The 26,038-nt window shown below is 39.2% G+C and overlaps 1 protein-coding gene across 1 annotated transcript in view; it reads left to right on the top strand.

Moving 5' to 3' along the window:
• Positions 1-24,205, top strand: part of LOC139366746 (V-set and transmembrane domain-containing protein 2A-like) — a 30,478-nt gene extending 6,273 nt beyond the window's left edge. Inside the window, exons 3-5 of the mRNA XM_071104444.1 lie at positions 18,069-18,119; positions 18,403-18,733; positions 21,222-24,205. Coding sequence (XP_070960545.1) covers positions 18,069-18,119; positions 18,403-18,733; positions 21,222-21,298 — 459 coding nt within the window. The 3' untranslated portion in view covers positions 21,299-24,205. The remainder of the gene's footprint in view (positions 1-18,068; positions 18,120-18,402; positions 18,734-21,221) is intronic.
• The last annotated feature ends 1,833 nt before the right edge of the window (positions 24,206-26,038 follow it).

Genomic DNA, 26,038 nt, shown 5'->3' with positions numbered 1-26,038 from the left:
ATACCTAATAACTTGTGCATTAAACACAACCCCAAACTAAGTTAGGACATACAAATATTTCTGGTGTTATATATTTAAAGTCTTTTGGAGCACTTCTAAGAATGATATTGAATTGAATTATGTAGATCACACACTGTGCACTATATTACAACTGTTTCCTCATATCCACTTGAGGAAAGTGTTGTTGGCACATTACCTAAATGTATTTGTTACTTCATGCCGAGTGGAAAATCATAATGGATTAGCCCATTATTCTAATTACATTATTGGGGAAGGTATTCATCATGAGCCTGTCTTGGAGATCTAAAATAACGTTAATAAGGTTTGGTCTGAGGCTGGAGTGAAGAGTTAAGTAGGGGTAAGGGCCCCTCAGAGTGCTGATCTAAGATCAGTTTGGCCTTTTAGATCACAATGAGTCTGATTACATGGACAGGGGGGGACCTGATTCTAGATCAGCACTTCTACTTTGAGATGCTTCATGAATATGGGCCCAGCATGTCTCCCTATTAAGAGACTATAGTGTAGTGGCATCTCCACTTCAAGGTGTGACCCACTGTGGTCCGGTGTTATCAACCTGACTGCTCCCCTACTGTAATAGGATAAATTAAGAGCCCATTGTGGAGCTTTCGCAGATGAATCTCATGGACGTCTGGTGCGAGTGTCAAATAGATGAGTGTCCGCACATAAAAGTGGCTGATTAGATTAAACGTGGCCAATCCCCTTGATGTGTAGGATGACATTGACCATGGCACTGTGCTAGCCTCCCTCTGCAACACTCCCAGATCCCTCTCTCTCTACTCTCTCTCTCTACTCTCTCTCTCTCTCTACTCTCTCTGTCTCGACCCGCCCAATCAGCTTGAAATGAACCCAGAGGGAGGGCTATCAGAGTAATGTATGGTCGTGCAGAACAGTTATGGCACTGATCACACCGGGATATGTAGTCATATGTGCCAATAATCCTCATATCAGTTGTGCCCTTGATTGTCTGAGCAAACGCCCATTTCCTGACATGATAGACTTTGTTGAATGAAAAAGAGAATTGTCTGTGCCTTGTTATGGTTTATGAGTCACACCTGTACTCTAACAGGTAATAACTCTAAATGGACAGGGCACAAGGCAAAAGCTGAAAATAACAGCCATTATCGACTGGATCATTGTGTCCTTTGTGATGAATGGGAAATGTCCAAGAGTATAGGCACTTAGCTGGGCTTGGACTGGAAGGTTACACAGGTCATAGCTCAACCCACATCCCCTCTGACACGCCAAAGTCCCTGCACTTTGACTGACTCACACCATACTGTACTGTGCTGCTACGCACCTGTAACCACGCTGACAACCAGTCTCTGATGGTAAATGGAGTCAGAAACCACCTGGACGAAACAGCAGTTAGCCGAGCTGAGATTCTTGCTTAACAATTTTCCATGATGCATTTGGAGATGAGTGAGCAACAAGAGTTTTGAATTAAGCCCCTAATTAGGACTCCCAGTGAAGGTTTATATACTGACAGATTATAAAAATGTCCACTTCTACGACCAAGACACCCCGCCACTTTTGATATTAAGCATTTCAAGTTGGGATACACGATATATCGGTGAACATATTGGATGTCTAGTTTAACGCTGATGTGCAAAACCGATGTCAAAGCTGACGTGCACACCTATATAACGACGCAATGACGCCACGTAAAATATTGCACTACACGTGCAACACAGAATTCCTAACTTATCCCGTAATGTCTGCTATGTGGATAGAGCAGTCATTTGCAAGAGAAAGAACATTTCAGCGAGACAATTCGAAGGGAAAATCCATTAAAGCCAAGATAATGGAATTCATTGCTTCTGACAATCAACCATTCTCTGTCATGGGCGATGTTGGCTTTCGCCAACTGGCCGAGCACCGATGCACACTACCAAGTGTGCTACTTATCAGATGTTGCCCGGCCGGAGTTACACAGTAATAGCGTCACTGCTATTAGCTTCATGACATACATATTACAGAACACCGTTTGGGTCTTTGCGTGTCAAAAAAGATACAGTGCACTGTCAAAGCTGTACAAAAAAGTCTGCAAGTATGCAAACATCAGCCACGAACAATGTGTTTTCAACACCGCGTTGGCATCATTTGTTCGACCGCAACTTCTGGGGTAGCTAGCTTTAGCTTAGTACCTAGCTAGTGCCAACACAACCAGCAATGATCAGTAGAAACTGCAGTCATTTTCATTATTCTTAGCAATGATTTAGGAATCATCGTGAGTAAGTAGTAGCTAGGTTGCCACTTGTTGTTCACCTATTGAAATTGAACTTCAGTTCATGAAAATAAATAGCTGGCCAGCTACTTAACCCTTTTGCCCAAAGCTAAAGTTATAAGCAGCCAGCTAGCTTTATCTGGCTAGTGAAGCTCGACCGGACCGGGTTATGTGCTGTGAATCTAGCCACAATAAAGATTAGGGACAATAGTGGAATTTGCGGTTTGCCTTAAAAATTAAAGTATGTCATTGACAGTTATGCAAAGGAATACAAATAGTAGAATTATGCCATACTTTTATTTTGAAGGCTAACCGCCAAGTCCACTGTTGTGGCTAGCTTCACATAGATGGGTCCGATAAATTAGGGTTATTTTAGATGATGACACCTAGCTAACTATAGCTACTGAAACAGATGTCGCTTTGCTATGTTTTTGGGGAAGAACATTGTTTGCATCCATGAGCTAGCTAGCTTTTTTTTTTATGGCCAGCACTGTAGGTGTGCGAGACAACTTTACCAGCATCATAGCATACATATTGATAAATCGTTGTGACATGAAATACGAGTGATAGTGTAATGAATGTGTAATAACTATGTAAAAATGTATGAATGCGTTAAATTATTATGTGATGTGCAGTCACATTCGGCTCCTGATTGGTCAACAAGCATAATTGACACGTCAAATAGTGTTATTTGACACGTCAAATAGTGTTAAATAGTATATTTTTTGACACGCAAAGACCAAAACGGCGTTCCATATAAATCCTGGTTGAGAATCAAACGAATGAATAAATTAACAACGAAACAGCAAGTAAGTGAAAGAAATAGGTTTTGATTTATGTTTTACTGTTAATGGGGAATGCGTAAATGCCAACTAAATACATTTTGTCAGTGTGGTGTGTGTGTGTGTGTGTGTGTGTGTAACCTTTATTTAACTAGGCAAGTCAGTTAAGAACAAATTCTTATTTACAATGACAGCCTACCCCAGAAAAACCTGGACGATGCTGGGCCAATTGTGGGCCCCCCTATCTGACTCCTAATCACGTCCGGATGTGACGCAGCCTGGATTCAAAATTCAAACCAGGGACTGTAGTGATGCCTCTTGCACTGAGATGCAGTGCCTTAGACCGCTGCATCCATGTGTATGCTAACTATTTAACTGTACTAGAATGGTTAAAAGGCTGCTTAAATTTTTTAAGTATCGGTTATCGGTATCAGGGTTTTTTTGACAAGGAAAAAAATCTAATTTCGGTGCATCACTAATTTCAATGGTACGCCACCTTGTTTTGTGACACAAATGTTAAGTCTGAAAGAGAAAAAGGCAAAGCAATCATTCAGCAGAAAGTGAGAAGTTTCTTCTATACCACAATTTGTATCATTATTGGAAAGATGTTTTGTTTTTCTTCGCTCCACAGACCTACACTGTAAAAATGAAAAAATATACAGTACCAGTCAAAAGTTTGGACACACCTACTCATTCCAGGGTTCTTCTTAATTTTAACTATTTTCAACATTGTAGAATAATAGTGAAGACACCTAAACTATGAAATAACACATATGGAATCATGTAGTAACCAAAAAAGTGTTAAACAAATCAAAATATGTGTTATATTTAGGATTCTTCAAATTAGCCACCCTTTGTCTTGACGACAGCTTTGCACACGCTTGGCATTCTCTCAACCAGCTTCATGAGGTAGTCATCTGGAATACATTTAAATTAACATGTGTGCCTTGTTAAAGATAAATTGTGAAATTTCTTTCCATCTTAATGCGTCAGTTGTGTTGTGACAAGGTAGGGGTGGTATACAGAAGATAGCCCTATTTGGTAAAAGACCAAGTCCATATTATGGCAAGAACAGCTCAAATAAGCAAAGAGAACCGACAGTCCATTATCTTAAGACATGAAGGTCAGTCAATACGGAATATTTCAAGAACTTGAGTGCAGTCGCAAAAAACTATGATAAGTCTTATTATAAAACTGGCTCTCATAAGGACCACCACAGGAAAGGAAGACCCAGAGTTACCTCTGCTGCAGAGGATAAGTTCATTAGAGATACCAGCCTCAGAAATTACAGCCCAAATAAATGCTTCACAGAGTTCAAGTTAAACGAGACATCTCAACATCAACTGTTCAGAGGAGACTACATGAATCAGGCCTTCATGGACGAATTGCTGCAAAGAATCAACAACAAAAGGACACCAATAAGAATAAAAGACTTGCTTTGGCCAAGAAACACAAGCAATGGACATTAGACCGATGTAATCTGACCTTTGGTCTGATGAGTCCAAATTTTTGATTTTTGGTTCCAATCGCCGTGTCTTTGTGAGATGCAGAGTAGGTGAGCGAATGTTCTCCGCAAGTGTGGTTCCCACTGTGAAGCATGGAGGAGGTGTGATGTTGTGGGGGGCTTTGCTGGTGGGACTGTCAGTGATTTATTTAGAATTCAAGGCACACTTAACCAGCATTGCTACCACAGCATTCTTCAGCAATACCCCATCCCATCTGGTCTGCGCTTAGTGAGACATTTGTTTTTCAACAGGACTATGACCAAACACACTTCCAGGCTGTCTAAGGGCTATTTGACCAAGAAGGAGAGTGATGGAGTGCTACGTCATATGGTTTGGGATGAGTTGGACCGCAGAGTGAAGGAAAAGCAGCTAACAAGTGCTCAGCATATGTGGGAACTCCTTCAAGACTGTTTGGAAAAGCTTTCCAGGTGAAGCTGGTTGAGAGAATGCCAAGTGTGTGCAAAGCTGTCAAATATATTTTGATTTGTTTAACACTTGTTTGGTTACTACGTGATTCCATATGTGTTATTTCATAGTTTTGTTGTCTTCACTATTAATCTACAATGTAGAACATTTTAAAAAATAAATAAAAACTCTTGAATGAGTAGATGTGTCCAACATACTGTACAATTGTAAAGCATGCAGCTGTGATAGGATTGTGAGTTTGCGCAACAAAATGTTCCACACAGAAACTTTTGACTGTGTGTGCCCAACAACTTTTTTTCTTTGCAATCTCACAAACATATTGTAGCTGGTTTAAATTGTATGTTGAACCAACATTTATTTTTTACAGTGTACACAGAAACCAGTACTGTATCTGTACACAGTTTGGGTTTCCTTAGCTGTTTGAAATTCAAGGTCAATGTCTACTTTGGATAAATAATCTTGGGATTCCATGCTCTCAGGTGGGAGAAAAGAGAAACCATTTTCAGTGAGTGAAATAAGTCATTTCAATCGATGTGTCAATCATGGAGTAGACCAGATATCTATTTGAGGGGGAGAGGTATCAATCACCCATGCGTGCCAGCTACCAGGAGTGTTAAGCGTTACTGCTCTGTGGTGCCTCAACACCCTCATGTTGACCTATGGTGACAGGTTATATCATGTGGTTGTGTAACGCATGTTAACACATTCTATATGTGGATATACCCCACTGTTAGGTTGGCTTTACATAAAACAAAGCAGTGGAAGTGGTATGATACAATATGTGTTATTGGCATCATTGAGAGAAATATGTGTATTTGTTTCCAGCTGGAATCTCTTTAATTTGATTATATTCCGTATGATTGTATCAATCCCCTCAAAGGGAGTTTGATAATAATTCATCAAAATGACTGATATCAGTCCAGGTACTGTACTTTAGTAATTAGTGCACATGTATTATATTTGATTGCTTGTTTCTCATCATTGTTAAGGCTCTGATATTTTTCAGGCAACATTTAACCTAAGCCTGCATTTTAGTCTCAATGTTATTGTATTTTTTTGTTTTGTTTTTAGTGGTATGCGATGCCCATTTATATGTTGCATCATGTGAGGCCTACTGTTTTAACTTCAAAGCATGTATGGATTCCCCCCAAAACTTCTAGACGGGCACTCATATTCTCTCTCTCTCTCTCTCTCTCTCTCTCTCAACTTTCTGTTGCCTATAAGGGGTCTTTTGCATTTAGAATCAAAAAATCCAGTGAAGCACAGCTTTTCAATAATGCAGTACATACAGTACCTTCCCTTGGTATGCCAATTGCAAGGAAAACATGGCTTTACTTTTAAACCCTTAAGCAAGTGTAAAATAATATTGATTTGAGGTATTCAGGTATTATTGCGGTTGAGGAATTTCATATGTGCCAATGCCACATAAATACGACTTTTGCTCAGTTTCTACAGACTTAAGTAATTTCTGAAGGTCATGGGTCAATACTTTGCTAAATACTTTGATTGGTCAATGAACAGGTCGTGTGTACAGTACTTGGATTGTTACGCTACTGTACAACCCGTCACAGTGTATGATGTACACAACTGTACAAGTTAAGAATAGACCGGTAGTTATAAAAACAAAAAGCTGTAGATATTATGCTATCTCAAGATCTGTAATCCGTCGGTGATTTTGACTGAAATACCACAAGATGTTTTTAATGGTTGATTGATGTGCCAATGAACTTCCATCAAATTGGATAATAGCTTATAGTGTTATTAGACTGTGCATATTAAAGTTAGCTTCATAATTACAGTGATTATTCAACATGAATGTGAATAATGTATTTGAAAACTTTTTTTGTTATAAAAAAATACTAAGGGTCTTTCCATACGTAGCCACTTCTTGCCCAGACGCATTAACAACATCAATGCCAGTGAAGATATCTATATAGAAAGTGTAGCAGCAGTCTTCCTTCAACATCTATCCATAGAAATCCGGAGGTAGTCTAGAAGTTATTTTTGTAAGATGTTGTTCTTCCTTGAACTATGTATGTTTGAGATCCCAAAGGCTCAGTTTCATCTCCTGTCTTTTTCTCCACTGTGAGTCACAACACACAAGCCTCTGCCAATTTTGAAAAGCCAATGCTTTACTTTAACATATTTCTTGAAACTTAATCTTGTGTCCTGTTTCTAGACTGGGAGCATCTCAAGGGCTGAGTAGGAGTGTTGTTTCGTCCACACGACTCAGCTTTTTCCTTTTACGGAATGTTCATTTAATTGAATGCCTTCTAAACAGCACTGCAATGCAGACATTATTACTTTACACTATTTGCAGAGTGATTTATCTCAAACCCTTTTTACAATTCCTCTGAGAAGATGATAAATGATGCAGATTTAATGCAAACAGCACAACAATATATGCAATGCAATCATGAGCTACATGTACAGTATTCCCAGTGTTGGGGAAAAAAAGTACCCAAATGACATACTTGAGTAAAAGTAAAGATACCTTAAAAGAAAATGACTTAAGTAAAAATGAAAGTCACCCAGTAAAATATTACTTGAGTAAAAGTCTAAAAGTATTTGGTTTTAAATATACTTAAGTATATAAAGTAAATATAATCGCTAAAATATACTAAAGTATCAAAATTAAAAGTATAAATAATTTCAAATTCCTTATATGAAGCAAACCAGACAGCACGATTTCCTTGTTTTTATTTATTTACTTACATAATTTACAAACAAAGCAATTGTGTTAAGTGAGTCAGCCAGATCAGAGGCAGTAGGGATGACCAGGGGTGTTCTCTTGATAAGTGTGTGAATTAGACAATTGTCCTGTCTTGCTAAGCATTAAAAAATTTAACGAGTAAAAGTGGAGTAAAAGTTGTCAAAAAAATAAATAGGTAAGTAAAGTACAGATAGCACCCAAAAAGACTTAAGTAGTACTTTAAAGTATTTTTACTTAAGTAATTTGCACCACTGAGTATTCCAAACTTGTTTTGTCCCGTCTATTTAATATTTGCTATTTTTAACACCTTTGCACATTTGGAAGGCTGTTTAGCTGACTGAATCTGAGTCCTACACTCTCTCTCATATCGGGAGATACTGCTGTGTAACTATTTTACATTTAATTGCCATTGCAGCACCTGACACTTGACCAATTGCACTGGAGCCTTTGCTGCTCTTTTCCATGTGAGAAGAACTCAAGAACATGATTTCAGTGACTATAATTAACATTAACAACAGATCTTGGGCCATAACGTCTTGAGCGCCTACTCAAGAGTTAGTGAGGTTTGTAATTAGCGAGCACTTACAAGGCTGCATGGTGTTTTATGTACTCCAACTTAACACACTCTAACGTTATTATCGGCCACTTGATGTTATCACAGAGGACTTGTTTAAAAGTTCAGAGATTTTGTAAATGAAGTTCACTTGTAGTTCCTAAAACACATGTTAAAAACGGCACACTTGAAAATGGTGTCCATATCAGGACAGCCTCAGACAATGAATCAAGATTGACCGTTGTCTTTCTAAGTGTGCATGTTTTTTGTTTTTTATTTTTTACATGTGTTTTGGACTCTAATTTGTTACTAACCAGCAACTTAAAGAAAACACATTGCTGTACACAGGGCTTCTACTTTTTGAATCAAATCAAAGTTTATTCGTCACGTGCACATGAAACAGTGAAATGCTTACTTGCAAGCTTACTTCAGTCATGGTATGCCTTAGTGCCAATTTTTTAACTGATTGAAAATAGCTGCTAATAAACCTTTGCCTGTTGGCTGTGGTCAAATGACCAAATCACCCTCTAGTGGCCTTATGGGTGGAACATTATTAAACATTTTCATAATTTCATAATTAATCAACTTTTTTTTCTCGAAATCCAGTGTTTCTATGTCAAACAGTTTTGTTATATTTCAGTCTTCTGTGATGTATATAAAGTAATAGTGGGATGCACACTAAAAATAATTGAATACATTTCAACTCCTTATCTAACATTGTACAGGTGTCTTACTTTATTTAAGCTCATAACCATGTGTGTGATCTGTATGCTTTTGTTTCAAAGTAGATTTGTTTAAGACTACCAATAAACACTGTGTGACCCTGATTTAGCTCACTGCAGTAAAAAGGTTTTAAAGATCGACTCCACATTTGGGGAAACAACACCATTTTCACCCGGCGCATTTGTTATCGTCTCTGATTTGTTGATGTAATGGAGGAGAAATGGAGGAGAGGAGCACAGTAGTCCACACATTGTGACAAATTTCATTACGCCGTACGGCATCTTCATCTCGTCCCGCTACTGGACGGAGAGCATAAGGTTTCACAATACAAAATGGAGGAGCATAGCATCCTGTCAGAAATCACATTTATTTTGGAAGATTGGAAAACATGACCTTTATTTAAGACAGGAGAAACATTGTTTCAGGTGATAATAAAACATGTTTAATTTAGTTACTTTTCCCTCAACTTTCCTCAAGTCAAGCTAGTTTACAGAGCAACTAGGTTGAAGATACTGTAGCTAGCGACCTCCACCCAATAATGATCATTAAAAAAAGTGTCATTACCATCACAATGAAATATAACAGGAGGCAACAGTCAAAATATAATTTGCTTAACAGCGAATGTGTATTATTAAACATTAGGCTACTAAAATAGTAATCACTTATAGTAATGCGTAATTGTCCCACAAGGCCATTGCCGAAAACCACATATTATTTTCTTGCTCTGTGGTTTGGTAACTTCCTGTTCTATTGACGGACTCTGGCTCAGTTGTTTCGCAACTGAGCCTTCAACCGCAAGGGGGCGCTGCGATACCATTCCGTTGTGGACAGTCCCCATTGAAATGAATGACATCAGGCGTAACGCAACGGACTGCTTAGATGTAATGTGAATGGGGATTAAGTGTTGTAAAAGAAAACGCAGTACACATTCTGCTATTCTATCTCGAGTGCAAGGGGAAAAGAAAAGTGTTAGTTGTTTGTAGTAACTAGTTTGTTGTTGTAATATCCAAAACTGACGTGGCAGTTCCACCAATTAAAGACTCAAGTGTTACCAAAAGTGAATCTACATCCAAGTTGATCATCTTTCGTTTGGTTGTTGGCTTGGGCAGGCTCTAGTAACGCTATTGTGAATAGCTTGTTGAGCTCAAGGGGCTTAGGTGAGCTTTTAAAGGATGAGAGGGCGAGTCTAGTTGTTTATTAATGTGTAGTACAATGTGCAACAAGCATTTATCAACAGTGAGAAGTGGTGCGTTGCAACAGATTTAGCTAACAGCTCGTTTACATCTGTAGTCCCCGTGCAGGTGAACATAAAAACAGGAAAACATTATATACGAAAGGAAAACATACATACTGTACATCAGACATTTCAAAGCATGAAGGACATAGAGACATGATTTGTTTTGAAATCAAGGTTTAGTGATTAAATGTAACACAAAGGCCTTATTGACAATAACAAAAGGATCATAACAGAAATAATGAAATAAGCCAGACAATCGTAATGATGAGTGGAAGTGCATTAGGTCTATACAGTATTTCAACGTAAATATTACCATATTTGGTTGCAGAGAAATGGGCGGCCCCTTGCTTTTTACACAGTAATTGTGGGACTCATTTTACATGAAGTCAATTTCAGTTTGCATGAGAAACAGCAGTGTGTCACAGTGGAGGGTTTTTGTAATAAAGAGACAAGAGATTGAAATTGAGATACTCCAAACGGCTGAGAGTGTGTCGAGCTCAGAAGGCAGCCAGGCGTCGAAAATGAAATATAAATGAGAAAGCAATGGCTCTTTTGTTTCTTATTGTCACTTTAAACTTTTGCATCAATGTCAAAAGACATTCAGTCAATCTAAAGAACGCTTGTAAATTATACAGAACACATTCGGAGGCGAAGGGGCATCTTTATTGATGAAAACGGGCATTCTAAGACTACAAGTCTATTTCCCATTTGAAAAACCAAGCTATTCAGTTCCGCTGAAGCTACAGATAGGCTTACACTTGTGTACATTTGTATAGATTTCTCTCATTATGAAATCAGCACATTTCCGTGACAGTTAAGTGCCTGATGACTCACAACGGCAGTCTGCAAGTGGCCTATAAATGTCTATTACACTTCAAGATAAATGTCTGGATTCTGAAATAATATCTGAAATTCATTATTTCACAATTAAGTAAATTGCATTTGTTTGTACAAGGCTAAATGACTAATGGAGTTCGACAGTTAAATGCCCAGCATTTTTATGGTTCGCAAAGCCAATGGAAATTCACCAGACCCAATTGGGATAAAGCACCCCATAAAGCTGTGATCCAGAACTGAACTGGAGAGACAGGCTAGGCATACTCCAATCTCTTTCTGCTGGACCTATTCTCTGGTCATTGAAGGGTAGATGAATGTCAGAGTATTTAACATGTCCACTTTAAGAAATACATGATGTCTGAACACAGAGGGAAACCAGGTAGGCAGATGTGAATGGATGTCTTTCTTTTAAGAAGATGATCTACCCCAGGTGACATATATTGTTTAAATCAGGGGGCAGTTGGTCAAGAAAAAGATTGAGATAGAGGACTTTGGTGAAATCCATGCAGAAGCCCCACCAATTACCTTCACATCACCACAGTGTTAATTTCATCACCAAAAATATTGGCTAAAATATTCACCAAGCACCTATTTTTCAGTGACAATTGACGAGACTATAACTGACTAAATAGACCCAGAAAAAAAACTATAACTAAACAAAAAATATTTTTCAGTTCCCTAAAACAAGTCGAGACTAAATTGTCTCTGTGACTAAAATCAGACTACTAAGTGGACTGGACAAGAGTTTTTGGAGAGATTGAGAGCTTTTCATTTATGAGCACAATTAATAGGAGTGGGAAGGATGTGCCACACTCGGCACACACAGCCTATGCTACATCAGCTCATGAGCTGCGGGGGAGCAAGCGATGAGTGTGTGAAGACAGGCTCCACTCTTGCTCCGCCTCTGATCATAGACATTGCACAGGGGACTCTCTTGCTTCCCCGTAGCTAACCAGTCAGCACCAGCCTTCTAGTTAGATACCCTTTTCCTGGTTAAGAAACACAAGCTGTTTTAAGAAATTAAAAACAATAGCAGAATTAAGTTTAACAGTAATACAACGATCTAGCTATGTTTGTCGCTCCCTTGAGCATAGACACGTTTTGTAATTTGTAGTCTCGCTCATCCCTTCTGAATTTTATAGCCAGGTTCTGTAGCGAACGTACTAGCCAAGTCTCCCTCTTTTCCTCAGAGGAAACAGCTTGATTCTAGCCATTACCGTTCAAAATATATGTTTTTTCTCTGTTTTTTTCTTTCTATCGTGCATTGGCGGGCCGCATTTTACATGCAATAAGCATATCGCGGGCTGTTCTAAAAGTATGCTACTTGCGGACCTTAGTGTTAACCACATCAAACACCTGAAACAGATTTTTCTGCAATCTAAAGATATAATCCTTAATGCTTAATTCTATGTCAAAAATGTGTTACTTTTCCCGCATATCTAAGCATACATCTTGAACTGCCTGTATCCTGAGAGGTGGTTATTTTTTTAAAGAAACTAAATATGCTTCTCAGCATCTTTGCTAAAATCTAGGTAAACTATTGAAAGGAATGTGAGTCTTATTCGATACATTTAGTAATTGCTTGCTTTTCTAAAGTCTTTATCCTACTCTGTTTATCTTATACCCTATTGCCTAGTCACCTTACCCATATACATACAGTACCTACCTCCATCACTCCAGTATCCCTGCACATTGTAAATATGGTATTGAAACTGACCCTGTATATACAGTAGTATGCCTACTTACTTACTTATTGTGTTATTCATATTTCTTCTTATTTCTTATGTATTTTTTCTAGTATTACAATGTTATTGATTATTGCATTATTGAGTTTTTAGTTTGCAAGAAAGGCAATTCACTGTACATTCAAACTTGAAACTTGAAACTACCAACCTTGCCAGCAGGCATGCCAGCTAAGATAGTTAGACAAGCTAGCTACTCTAACTTGATTGATAGCCTGAAATGGCTTCTTGGTAAATAGTTATGACATTGGGAACCTATCTGGACTAGCTAAAGCCAACTTCAACTTTATTATTTTTAACAGGACAAATCTCATGGGGAACATGCCCCTGGGCCCCCTATGGGCAAGACGCCTCTGTCTTTAAGCTACACCTTGTTCAGTCATGTTACCTCATTAGCTGGTTATAGCTAACAACCTGGGGCACGTTCAGCAGGACACAACATTTTGGAACGTTCAGATAGATGTAGAACAAACATGCCTCTCTGGCAAATAGAATAAAAAAATAACGTAGGTTCTATTCATGGAATTTCTATCAGCACTGTTTTCTAACTAAACGTTGCCCTGGTAACATTACCAGTAGTCTATGGATAGAAAAATGTTTATTGACTAAATCCCTCTTGCCACTACACCTTATCTGACTGGGTAACTTTATATTTAGTTAATATGGACCCTAGTGACTCGTCTTGTGACTCAGCCATTGGTAACTCGGACTTGGACTCGGATTGAAGCATAGGGGACTTGGGACTTGACTTGGACTCGAGGTTTAGTGACTCGACTACATCACTGGGCAAAACAGTCATCAGCCCCCGTTCTACTTTTGGACATAAATGTGGCTGGGGGTGTCTGTGGAACTGTGATAACAATGGCAATGACGGGACCGAGTGATGGAGGTGCAACCCATACTACTTTGCGGCACCATCTGGGGATTGTGATTGCCTCTTCAACCTCAGGAGACTGAAGAAATTTGGCTTGTCACCAAAAGCACTCACAAACTTCTACAGATGCACAATCGAGAGCATCCTGTCGGGCTGTATCACCGCCTGGCATGGCAACTGCTCTGCCCACAACCGTAAGGCTCTCCAGAGTAGAGGTTGACCGATTAATCGGGAATGGGCGATTAATTAGGGCCGATTTCAAGTTTTCATAACAATCGGAAATCTGTATTTTTGGGCGAGGTTTAGTTACTCGACTACATCACTGGGCAAAACAGTCATCAGCCCCCGTTCTACTTTTGGACATAAATGTGGCTGGGGTGTCTGTGGAACGGTGATCGGCCGATTTGCCGATTTTAATATATCTATTTTTTATACCTTTATTTAACTAGGCAAGTCAGTTAAGAACACATTCTTATTTTCAATGACGGCCTAGGAACAGTGGGTTAACTCCCTCGTTCAGGGGCAGAACGGCATATTTTCACCTTGTCAGCTCGGGGGATCCAATCTTGCCATCTTACAGTTAACTAGTCCAGCGCAATAAGGACCTGCCTCTCTCTCGTTGCACTCCACAAGGAGACTGCCTGTTACGCAAATGCAGTAAGCCAAGGTAAGTTGCTAGCTAACATTAAACTTATCTTATAAAAAACAATCAATCATAATCACTAGTTAACTACACATGGTTGATGATATTTCTAGATATTATCTAGCGTGTCCTGCGTTGCATATAATCGGACTTAGCATACAAGTATCTAAGTATCTGACTGAGCAGTGGTAGGCAGAAGCGGGCGAGTAAACATTCATTCAAACAGTACTTTTGTGCGTTTTTCCAGCAGCTCTTCGTTGTGCTTCAAGCATTGCGCTGTTTATGACTTCAAGCCTATCAACTCCCGAGATGAGGCTGGTGTAACCGAAGTGAAATGGCTAGCTAGTTAGCGCGCGCTAATAGCGTTTCAAACGTAACTCACTCTGAGCCTTCTAGTAGTTGTTCCCCTTGCTCTGCATTGGTAACGCTGCTTCGATGGTGGCTGTTGTCGTTGTGTTGCTGGTTCGAGCCCAGGGAGATGCGAGGAGAGGGACGGAAGCTATACTGTTACACTGGCAATACTGAAGTGCCTATAAGAACATCTAATAGTTAAAGGTTAATGAAATACAAACGATATAGAGGGAAATAGTCCTATAATTCCTATAATAACTACAACCTAAAACTTCTTACCTGGGAATATTGAAGGCTCATGTTAAAAGGAACCACCAGCTTTCATATGTTCTCATGTTCTGAGCAAGGAACTGAAACGTTAGCTTTCTTACATAGCACATATTGCGCATTTACTTTCTTCTCCAACACTTTGTTTTTGCATTATTTAAACCAAATGGAACATGTTTCATTATTTACTTGAGGCTAAATTAATTTTATTGATGTATTATATTAAGTTAAAATAAGTGTTCATTCAGTATTGTTGTAATTGTCATTATTACAAATAAATAAAATACAAATCAGCCGATTAATCGGTATCGGCTTTTTTGGTCCTCCAATAATCGGTATCGGCGTTGAAAAATCATAATCGGTCGACCTCTACTCCAGAGGGTAGTGAGGTCTGCACAACTCATCACCGGGGGCAAACTACCTGCCCTCCAGGACACCTACACCACCCGATGTCACAGGAAGGCCATAAAGATCATCAAGGACAACAACCACCCGAGCCACTGCCTGTTCACCCCGCTATCATCCAGAAGGCGAGGTCAGTACAGGTGCATCAAAGCAGGGACAGAGAGACTGAAAAACAGCTTCTATCTCAAGGCCATCAGACTGTTAAACAGCCACCACTAACATTGAGTGGCTGCTGCCAACATACTGACTCAACTCCAGCCACTTTAATAATGGAAATGTATGTAAAAAATGTATCTCTAGCCACTTTAAACAATGCCACTTAATATAATGTTTACATACCCTACATTACTCATCTCATATGTATATACTGTACTCTATATCATCTACTGCATCTTCATGTAATACATGTGTCACTAGCCACTTTAAACTATGCCACTTTGTTTACATACCCTACATTACTCATCTCATATGTATATACTGTACTCGATACCATCTACTGCATCTTGCCTATGTCGTTCTGTACTATCACTCATTCATATATCTTTATGTACATATTCATTATTCCTTTACACTTGTGTGTATAAGGTAGTAGTTGTGGAATTGTTAGGTTAGATTACTCGTTGGTTATTACTGCATTGTCGGAACTAGAAGCACAAGCAATTCGCTACACTCGCATTAACATCTGCTAACCATGTGTATGTGACAAATAAAATTTGATTTGATTGTTCTTCTCTCTCTCTCTTTCGCTCTCTCGCTCTCGCACTCTCTCTCGCTCTCTCTCTCTCTCTCTCTCTCTCTCGCTCTCTCTGATTAGAATTACATCTAAAAAGAGTGGCAAAATGACCACTGCATCACCATCAACTTTGTCTTGGCAATTCAAAAGAGAATGGTCTGTCTGAGACGGTGAGGGTAAAATGTTAACTTTTGTGTCTGACATCTGTGAAGATTGATGACGGCAGAAAAATAACAAACACTCAATCTGTCTGTTATTAGCATTGATCAGAATTGGAAATATGTATTATATTGTAAGTATTGGCATCTCTGAAGTAATTATATACTTGACACAAAACACTCTCGTTCCGGTTTTCTTAAGTAGCTCCTGTACTTTTCCAGCCTTATTTTAAGTCTCCCGTGGAGCCGACAGCGTTTATCCCCTCTGTTGCTGTTTCTTTCATGGACTGGTTTAAAAGAGGCTCTGCATTTAACAGACTTTCCCAGGAATAAGTCCATTTGAAATGCAATGCCAATTCCATGATATGGACTGAGTGTTTGCTATAGTGCCAGAGTACTGCCACCAGAGCAAGAACGTGGGCATGTTTTACATTTTTAGCAGACACTCTTATCCAGAGCAATTGGGATCAAGTGCCTTGCTCAAGGGAACACCAACAGATTTGAATCCCCAATCTGACTAGATTAACAACCAGCATCCTTTCGGTTACTGGCCCAGCACTCTTAACCTCTAGACTACCTGCTGCTCAACCTAAAGCTGGGTCACTTTTTGATGGCTTTGTGTTTTAACTTCTTTGAGTCTCTTTTTTGAATGTTGGTTTTGGGTAAAGCCTCCAGACAGTTAATTATGTTTCATATGCCTATAGAGAGAACATTTTTTAAGATGATTATGATTTATAATTATTGCTTGTTCAGTCTCATTTATGAGGAAACATTTGTCAATTTGTCAAAGAGTATAATCATTCTGTTTTCGAACTGCCTCCTTTTACTGACTATCAAAATCCCTTTATTTTATTGATTCTTTTCACAAAGCTTTTCATTCATTCTAAATGTACAGAATGGGGAAGAATATGGGATTTCATTTTCTTTCATTTTAGTCGATCTTTCGTTCAATTGGTATGTTTTTGCTTCTTCCATCTGGGATAAACTGTTTATTGATGTAGCTATCAAACATTTATAGCCATCGATGAATGATGCCGCATTTACACCTGAAATGTACTTTTGAGGAATGCCAGAGGCTTTTTGACCATTTTTGCTTCAGTGACTGTGAAGACTAGACTGGTATAAAAATATATCTATTTTATATTTTTTTTAGAGTGCCACACTCTTACATGCTGACCAGACCGCCATCGCGTGCATGTTGATTTTGTCCACCCACATCAGACACGATCAGGACACGCAGGTTGAAATATCAAAACAAACTTTGAACCAACTATATTATTTTAGGGACATAAACATTTATGGCAATTTAGCTAGCTAGCTTGTTGTTGCTAGCTAATTTGTCCTGGGATATAAACATTGGAATGTTATTTTACCTGAAATGCACAAGGTCCTCTACTCCGACAATTTATCCACAAATAAAATGGTAAACCGGGTTTGTTTCTAGTAATCTCCCCTCCTTCAGGCGTCATCTTCTTTGGACTTTATATTGAGGTTGGAAACCAACTTTAAGGTGGATTACCACTACCGACTGGAGTGTGGACCTCAGTTCATCTTCCAATCACCCACATGGGTATATGCTCCTAAAAACCAATGAGGAGATGGCACGTGGGTATATCCTCCAAGACTTGCAGTGCGTCAAGCGTCACCAATAGAACCAAGTTCTATTTTAGCGCCTGGCTTCACAGACGCTCATTGGCGCGCGCAAGCAGTGTGGGTGCAATGATTGAATAACATGTATGTATTTATTTTGCCACTCACGCACACAACGCGAGCAGTGTGGTCAGCATGTTAGAGTCTCGTAATGCATTGATGTCTCCCTTTCAAACTTATCTTCAGCTTTTTTAAGTGTATTTTTATTTTCTCTGTTTTCTTAGATGGAAATGATACCAGAGCCTGATCCAGACGACGAAGGGACTAAAATAAGTGTAAGTTATTGTATGTACAGAGCTTTTACAGTGTCCATACTAGGGCAACATCACATTTACTAATATGGACACTATAAGTATGGACACATAAAACCATCACCATTACAACTATTTCGCTACACCTGCATTAACATCTGCTAAACAGGTGTATGTGACCAAACACATTTGTTTGATGTTTCTGTTGTCATTACATGGTTCTTTGTACTGAACAACCAGTCATGTGGATGGGATGTAGTTGCTCCTGCATCGTTCATTGAACATCTCTTTATCTTTATCTCTACAGACGGTGAAGGTACAGGGAAACGACATCTCCCACAAACTGCAGATCTCCCGGGTGGGGAAGAGTGACGAGGGCCTGTATGAGTGCAGAGTCACCAACGCCAACTACGGAGAGCTGCTGGAGTACAAGGTCCAGGCCTACCTGAATGTGAACAGCACCAGGCCCCGCATCAGACCGGTCAAGAAGACGTCCCCCCTGTCCCACCTGACAGCAGATAAGAAGCCCCGCAAGACAGGCTCCACAGCAGCACAAGACGGCATGAGCGCCGACCAGAGGGTCCGCTCTACCTCCAGCTCTCAGACTTCATCAGCCAAGACAGTCAAACACAGTTCAGGTGAGATAACGGCGCCAGAGATTCTGCTTTGGTTTTTCATATAATTTTTCTTCCCTTCAGTAGGGTAAATTGTCAGCCAATCCGTCTAACTATTTGTAAAAAAAAAATCTGTCTTTAATTCTGCCTGTATGTCAGTCTGCTTGTCCATCTGCATGTTTCTTGTCTGTCTTCCTTCAGTCGGCTGTCCGCTTGTCAGTTTGTTCCACTTTAAAGCAATTCACCCATGTAGTTAATCAAAAGGACACTGAAGGACACTGTAGTGAGTGAACGTTACAATTGAATGTGGAAATACAGCAGAAATAAAAGCCCAGACTGCAGTTTGTGATTATGAGGCAGAGGCGCCCCAAATTATGCTGACAACTGTGTGGCGCTGAATGCTCTGTGCAGTGTATGACACTGATAAATGTTCCTCTATTGCTCCCCCTGCGGTCTTACCTTTACTGAGCACTGTTATGACTGGAGGACAGTTACATTGCTGCAAATGCAGGTTTTTTGGTCGATGAACAACAATTGTCAAACAATTGGATGAAATTAGACCTGTGCGAGTAAACCGATTTTCCACGTTGCCTTACCTGTAAACGATGGCAACTGTTAGCCGAGTCGGAATTAAGTGCATGGTGGTTTGCCTGCGTTACTTGCCTGTGCTGAGAAGACCAATGTGTCAGGTCTAGTTACCTCACAGTCTGCATATATTGGTTTTGGCACTGTTGGTTTTTCAACACTTTGGGTCACTGAACTGAAATACAACAAATGTCCCAGAAGTGATATGTACTGTACCAAAAGGCCTTCAACTTTGTTTAAACCATGTGGCAAGTCGCCAACCGGTTCTGGAAAATAACTGCTTTCATACCATCTTCCCAATGTGCTCATACAACTTCAAACACAGAAGAAGGAATACATAGCCCTGTCCTATCAGACATGGCTGAGTGGTGAATGACACTGAGAACAGGGAGAATTTGTGAAACACGGGTGTATGACATGGAACCTAGCTTCTGTACATTCTGATATCACTAATCCCAGCTGGGATTTGCTACACAAGTCAGACTGTATTATTTTTTAAAATTCAGTAGCCCACCACTAGCTCCATCATGCAGGCAGATAGATGGCGCCAGGCCAGCTCTCTCCCTATGGCAGCGGCATATGCCTGGGTGACGCACCCACCCTTAGCAGGGAGGTCACTCTACCTTATATTTCAAATCTGTATTCCATTAGACAAAATAAGGAGTAAACTGGAGACTCTATAGGCTCTGGAGGCTGTATACTATTGGTGGTGGATCAGGTGACTTTACTCTGTGCATTGTAAAGCGATTTGAGTCAGTACTTGTACAGCAACAGTATTTGGTTTGGTATTTAGTAGTGTAGTACTCATGTTGTAACCTAATTATTTAGTTTGGTTGTGGCAAATTATAGTTTTTTTTAAAGCGTTTCCTGCAACATTACTTTTTCAGTATTTATCTAAGAATGCATTTAAGCTATATTCAGGGGTTTGAGTATGTTTTAAGGTGGGGCTCTCGTGGATGGTGTGAGAGATTCACTGCAAGTCATCAGAGCTGTGTCTATCGGCATGTAAACCTAGTCCAGCCTATCAAGCTGCGAGCTGATTCATTATTCTCCATGTAGAGGATGTTTTGGCCTAGCGTGATTGCTGCTCCTCTGTGGCAATACTGTTCACTTGATCACCCCGGGCCAAATGAAATCTGGCAGGGAGGAACAGCGGGTTACAGGCCTCCGTCTTTTTCCTCCTCCCGATATTGAGCTTGGCCGAACCATAGTGTCCCCAGACAATTCTCCTCTTAGAACATTGCTGTGCTTGGTCTGACGGAAAAATCCAGTAAATGTCACCATGATTTAGGGAATATTTCATTTTCCATTTCCTTAATGCTGCCTTTGTTTCGTAGGATGACATTTTTTTTTGTGCCTCTTTTTCAGTCCCGGGCAGGTACCAGAAAAAGTTCATTAGGGAATCTGGTTTCTTTTGATTATTTTGGACCTTGAATTCTATTTTAGCTTGTGTGTTACAGGGAGATTAAACAGAATAAAATCTTGCGTCAATATACAGTAGAGCATTGCCATTCAGAATATCTCCCTATCTCTCCCTACTGTACTATAAGTTCTGTATCATTATCCTTTGGACAGAAATGTATCGATGCCTTTTTCCTGTAGTTTTGATCTTATCAATTCAAGGACAATGTCCCTGAGAAGCAAATGAACCAAATGCGCATAAGACTGCCAGGCTTTTCAGTATCATACAGTTGTCAGATGGTGATGCACAAACATATATAATGTTTTTTTGTATTCCATATTCATATTTCATTTAAGAATAAGATCATTCCATATGTGCACAATGTATAAAATGTTTCAGACTAGTGCCATGATAGCTTTTGCATGTATTTCTCCGCAGCAGTACATGTTAAAGATAAGAACTGTGCACATATTTTGTGTGATGATGAACACTGTGTATGTCCTGACTGTATGCCTTCATTCACAGGTACTAGGATAGCTACAAGCTACGGACTTGCCATCCTGATTCTTGGCTGTGGCTTTATGAGGGATACCTTGCTATAGTTTCAAGAACGGACTTTTCCTCCCAGTATCACTATGTATGGCCTATTATTACCACCAAGCAGACAGCACAGTTGGCCCTTTTTTTCCCCCACCACTACTCTGCACCCAATGAATTCTTATTACCCATTGTACACAAGAGGCACCTTCTCAAAGGCCAGCTGCGGGATTACCTGTTGTGCCAATGTTTCTTCAGCACTCCCAACAATTGAAACAAAATGGAAACCGACTGTGTCTACTTGGAATATCTTTCACAAATACTTTTATTTTGGTTTCCTGCAATACATTTATTGTGTCAAAGTAGAAAACAAAAGGATCTATATTTGTGTAATATATGAGTATATAATTGTTTTATTTCAAACTCCTTGAACTGTTTATAGCTTACATTCACTTTGTTGATCATGTAACTACATTGTACAAGGGTATTCATGCCCCACCCAAAACAAAATAACTACTAAAATACAACAAAATGATGTATAGGCCTAGTTGGATTGCTAAATTAGGGCAACTCGACATTGTATTATTTTAAAATCTGCATATGTATAATCTGCAACTACAATTCTTGAACTTTGTTATTATGGATCTGTTCTTATTCATTCTCACATTCTTTACTTTTGTACGGTATTTCCTTTGGTATACAAAAACAATACTTCCATCTCTTGTAATTTCCTGATGTGCAACAGCTTCACATGTTATGAAGCATAATAATGTCAATGTTTATATGTGACTGTGCCAGCAGACCATTCGTTAAAATTTGGCTGCACTAATATTGTAAAAAGCCATTAAGAAATTGAATGCTTCACTTAGAGCACAGCTCTAATATTCAAATATGCTCCATTACTGAAAAGAAGAATCTAGGTACTGCTGTAGCCTAATGCTCAGGGGCATTGTCTTTGTGCAAAGAATCTCACATTAGCCAAGAAGAGTTCTTATGCCATTTGATGGTGCAATGATGCCCCAACGGTATCTATAGTATACGAGGAAACAGTTTAAAGGTCTTGTGATTAAGAAAATGGTTTTAAATTGTTCTCGCTCTTGTCCATTCTCAATGTTCATCGACACAACGCTTTGACAATCTGACCTCTTGTTTCAGAACCCGTTAGCAGAAGTCATAGATTCTACTGTTATACTAAACTGTTAATATATATAGAATCTTTCTAAATGTCTATCTGCAATGTTCCATAGACATTCACCACTTGGAATCATTTCAATTCACTATATGGATGCACCTATTTTATGTAGCGTCATTGTTAAGTGCAATGACCACTGGACATATTATGCCACCATAGCTACTGTATGAATAGGTGGTATTGGTAATAGTGCAGCAACAGTGCTTCATATCTGCCTTTCAGTTGAGTTGAAGAGGGTATCCATAGACTGAAGAGAGTCTCCATTTTAAAATGTATCATGTGACCAAAGACCGTGGCTATGGCCATACAATATTGACGCTCACCAACATCGATCTCTTTGCACATTGCTTATACTGTAGCCTAGTGTTCTCACATATTGTGCCCCTTTATTCCCTATCTTTTTACAATCTCAGAACGAGTTGGACAATCTGCCCAGATTCACAAAGCACCATCTGTCCATTTCTTCAAATCGTATTTAAAATAACAGCACTTTGGATGGAATAATTATATGTATTGGCAGTACAAAAAAATTCCTGGGGCCACTAAGAAGCAGGATTTTGCTTAAGGTCTCCACCGTAAACAGTCTCCAGTCTTCTCTAGACAGCGCTGCTGAACTCAGTGAGGGATCTTAACCTGTTGATACAGCAGTTGGAGTTAGCTGACAGAGCAAATAATACAGAGGAATCCAGCTAGAGACATATCCTGATCAGCAAGTCTTGTCAGGGTACAAAATGTGTGGGCTATATACAGTATTTAATCTGCGCTGGTTCCCGGGATGAGAACAGTTAATCTAGCAGAGCTGTGTCATGCTGCTTAACCTCAAATCAATATTAGGCTATTGTCCATTGAGTAAAAGTTATTTTATGACTATTATCACAAATCCTAACTGTTCAGTTTTGAGGAAGAAGATTTTGAGAACTTGACATGTGCTAGTAGAATGTTTATCACATACTTCTCCAAGCAGGTAAAATGGATAGCATATCTGTGTGCACAGTAAAAGAATGCCTTCAGTTTAACAAATCCCTGTATAAAATTTTAAAAATAAAATAAAAAATCTGTAAAACTTGTAAAGTAATCAGCATGTAACCTTTTTTATCCAAATGTTTAAAAGCAGAGACAAGTTATGTTCTGTATTTGTAACAATGTTGTCATATATTCGTTTTGAAGCACTAACAACAGGAAATGGAATTTAAAAACAACTTTATTGACAGTCTGTTAAGGAGGACCACTTGCCATGGCAGTGCACACCTGTTGCAAGGCCTATTACTTCAACACGAAATGGAATCACTACAGAGTACAAGGTCAAGCAAAGTGGATATATAATTTAAAGGATCGACAACAGTCGTCTGATAAGGGAATTGCAACGTCTGACAATTGTGGTGGCTAACAAGCAACGAAGTCTCAGTCCATCAAACAAGATACTATATTATGACATTTGAGCAACTCAAATCCATGGATATTGTTTCAGAAACAACAACACAGCAGTTATGTTTTGTTTATGACGCCGATGTCCCCATTGTTTCAGCTCCACATGGATGAATTGTTTCCTTATTGCGCTTCATCTCAATGCGGTCTTATCTGTTTGTTGAGCTGTCAAAAATGTTATGACCTGTAATTTTCATTTTATTCGGTACTGTGTGAAGCTTCTGTACTGGAACGTTGCAGCAGTTTGTATTATAATGATGATATCAGAAAAATATTTAAATAAATCATTTTCACAGATGGGATTCAAACACCGCTTCCTCTGCTGGATTCCATCTGTTAAATCGGTAACACATTATGACTTGACTTAGTGAGTACATTGGATGTAGTTCACTGGGCGATCATAGTGTGGCACATAATGGGGCACGTACTGCGCATTCAACCATTCCGAGTGGATATCAGGACAAAGCTTAACGCTGTCTGGTCAAAACACCACTGAAGGTTTTAGAGAGGTCCAAACCACAAAAAGTATCTTTACCCTGGTTGCAATTATAACAACTAAAATGTTTTGTCTAATAAGATTGCAAGGATGCCAACTGGATATTCGTATTTTCAATTAGTTGTGTCTATTGGCTCACAACACCATCTGTGGCATTGCTATCATTAAAGTCTGCTGTAGGAGAAACTGTTTTCTGCACAGGTTGCGACGTTGTTACAACTATACAGTGTACATAATATGGACACACGAGTACGCATGTCCTACTATGTACACTGTACAGCTATATATGCTATATACAGCATTTTTGATAGAAGAGATCTATCTGGAGTTACTGTATGCAAGATTGTGTTCACCCTTGTATCATAGAAATGTAATTTAGTAAATAGTTATCAGAGTTATGGGGGGGTGATCAAACAGATTCCCGGTTCCTGCTAAAGATACCCACAAATTCTCTACAACGACGTTGGAGGCGGCTTATGGTAGAGAAATGAACATAACATTCTCTGGCAGCAGCTCTGGTGGACATTCCTGCAGTCAGCATGCCAATTGCATGCTCCCTTAGAACTTGAGACATCTGTGGCATTCTGTTGTGTGACAAAACTGCACACTTTGTGGCAGTTGTTTGTGGCCTTTTAATGTCCCCAGCACCTGTGTAATGATCATGCTGTTTAATCAGCTTCTTGATATGACACAAAATCTGAGAGAAATAAGCCTTTCGTGCATGTGGAACATTTCTGGGATCTTTTTCAGCTCATGAAACATGGGACCAACACATATAAACATGTTGCGTTTATATTTTTGTTCAGTGGTAGTTTGAAAATAAAGATGATAAATGCACTTTGGTGCTAACTTTTTACTCCAACTTATTGAATTTGACAATGGCGCATGCAATTGAGAAGACACAGGTATTTGTGTACACTGTCGTTGATTGCAGAACTGGGCAAGCAGAGACGCAGTGTAACAGCTTGGTATTACTGGAGGGCTGTAATCGTACATGTTGGTTTGAATTCAGTCTAAGTACACTGTGGTCTAACCGCAACTTTACTGCCCTGAAAAAAATGCTCTCACATGTCATCCTTTTGAAGCATGTGAAAAATATATATAAATACATTTAAATTCAAATTTGAAATTTGCTACTGTGGATATAATCAGGTTTGTTTAATCATTAGATTCGGAATGAGAAAATAAGAACATTTAGCAAGGACGGTGCCAGCCATTGGGCCCATGGGTGGAAACGCTAGATGAACATCAATGCAAAATGATGCCTGGCTTGTGTTTGTTAATTTGGTCAGCACCAAGTCCGTTATTTATGCGGAAATGATTGCAACCCAGCCTCCAGCACTTTAATCGTGGTTCGGGCTCACTATAGCTCCACAGGGAAGCATGGCTGGGGAAATGATTATATGAATAAATCTGGGGATGGCAGCACATTCACATTCAGCCACTGGATTCCAAAGTGTATTAATCTGATAATAAATATACTATATTACAGCAACATGATAATTCCCTATGTAGTCTGAGAGTGTAGGATGAGGCGTAGATTAAAATAGTGATAAAGAAACACCTGGGAGAGTATAGTATATAATTTATTTAGTTTGAAAATAAAGATAAATGTACTTTGGTGCTAATGTTTTACTCTAACTTACTGAATTTGACAATGGTGCATGCATGTCACCTACTCAGAGAAGACAG

This window comes from Oncorhynchus clarkii, chromosome 15 (genome assembly GCF_045791955.1).
Source record: "Oncorhynchus clarkii lewisi isolate Uvic-CL-2024 chromosome 15, UVic_Ocla_1.0, whole genome shotgun sequence".
Lineage (NCBI taxonomy): Eukaryota > Metazoa > Chordata > Actinopteri > Salmoniformes > Salmonidae > Oncorhynchus > Oncorhynchus clarkii.
The sequence above is the reverse complement of the archived record's forward strand: the minus strand, read 5'-3'. Positions and strand labels throughout refer to the sequence as shown.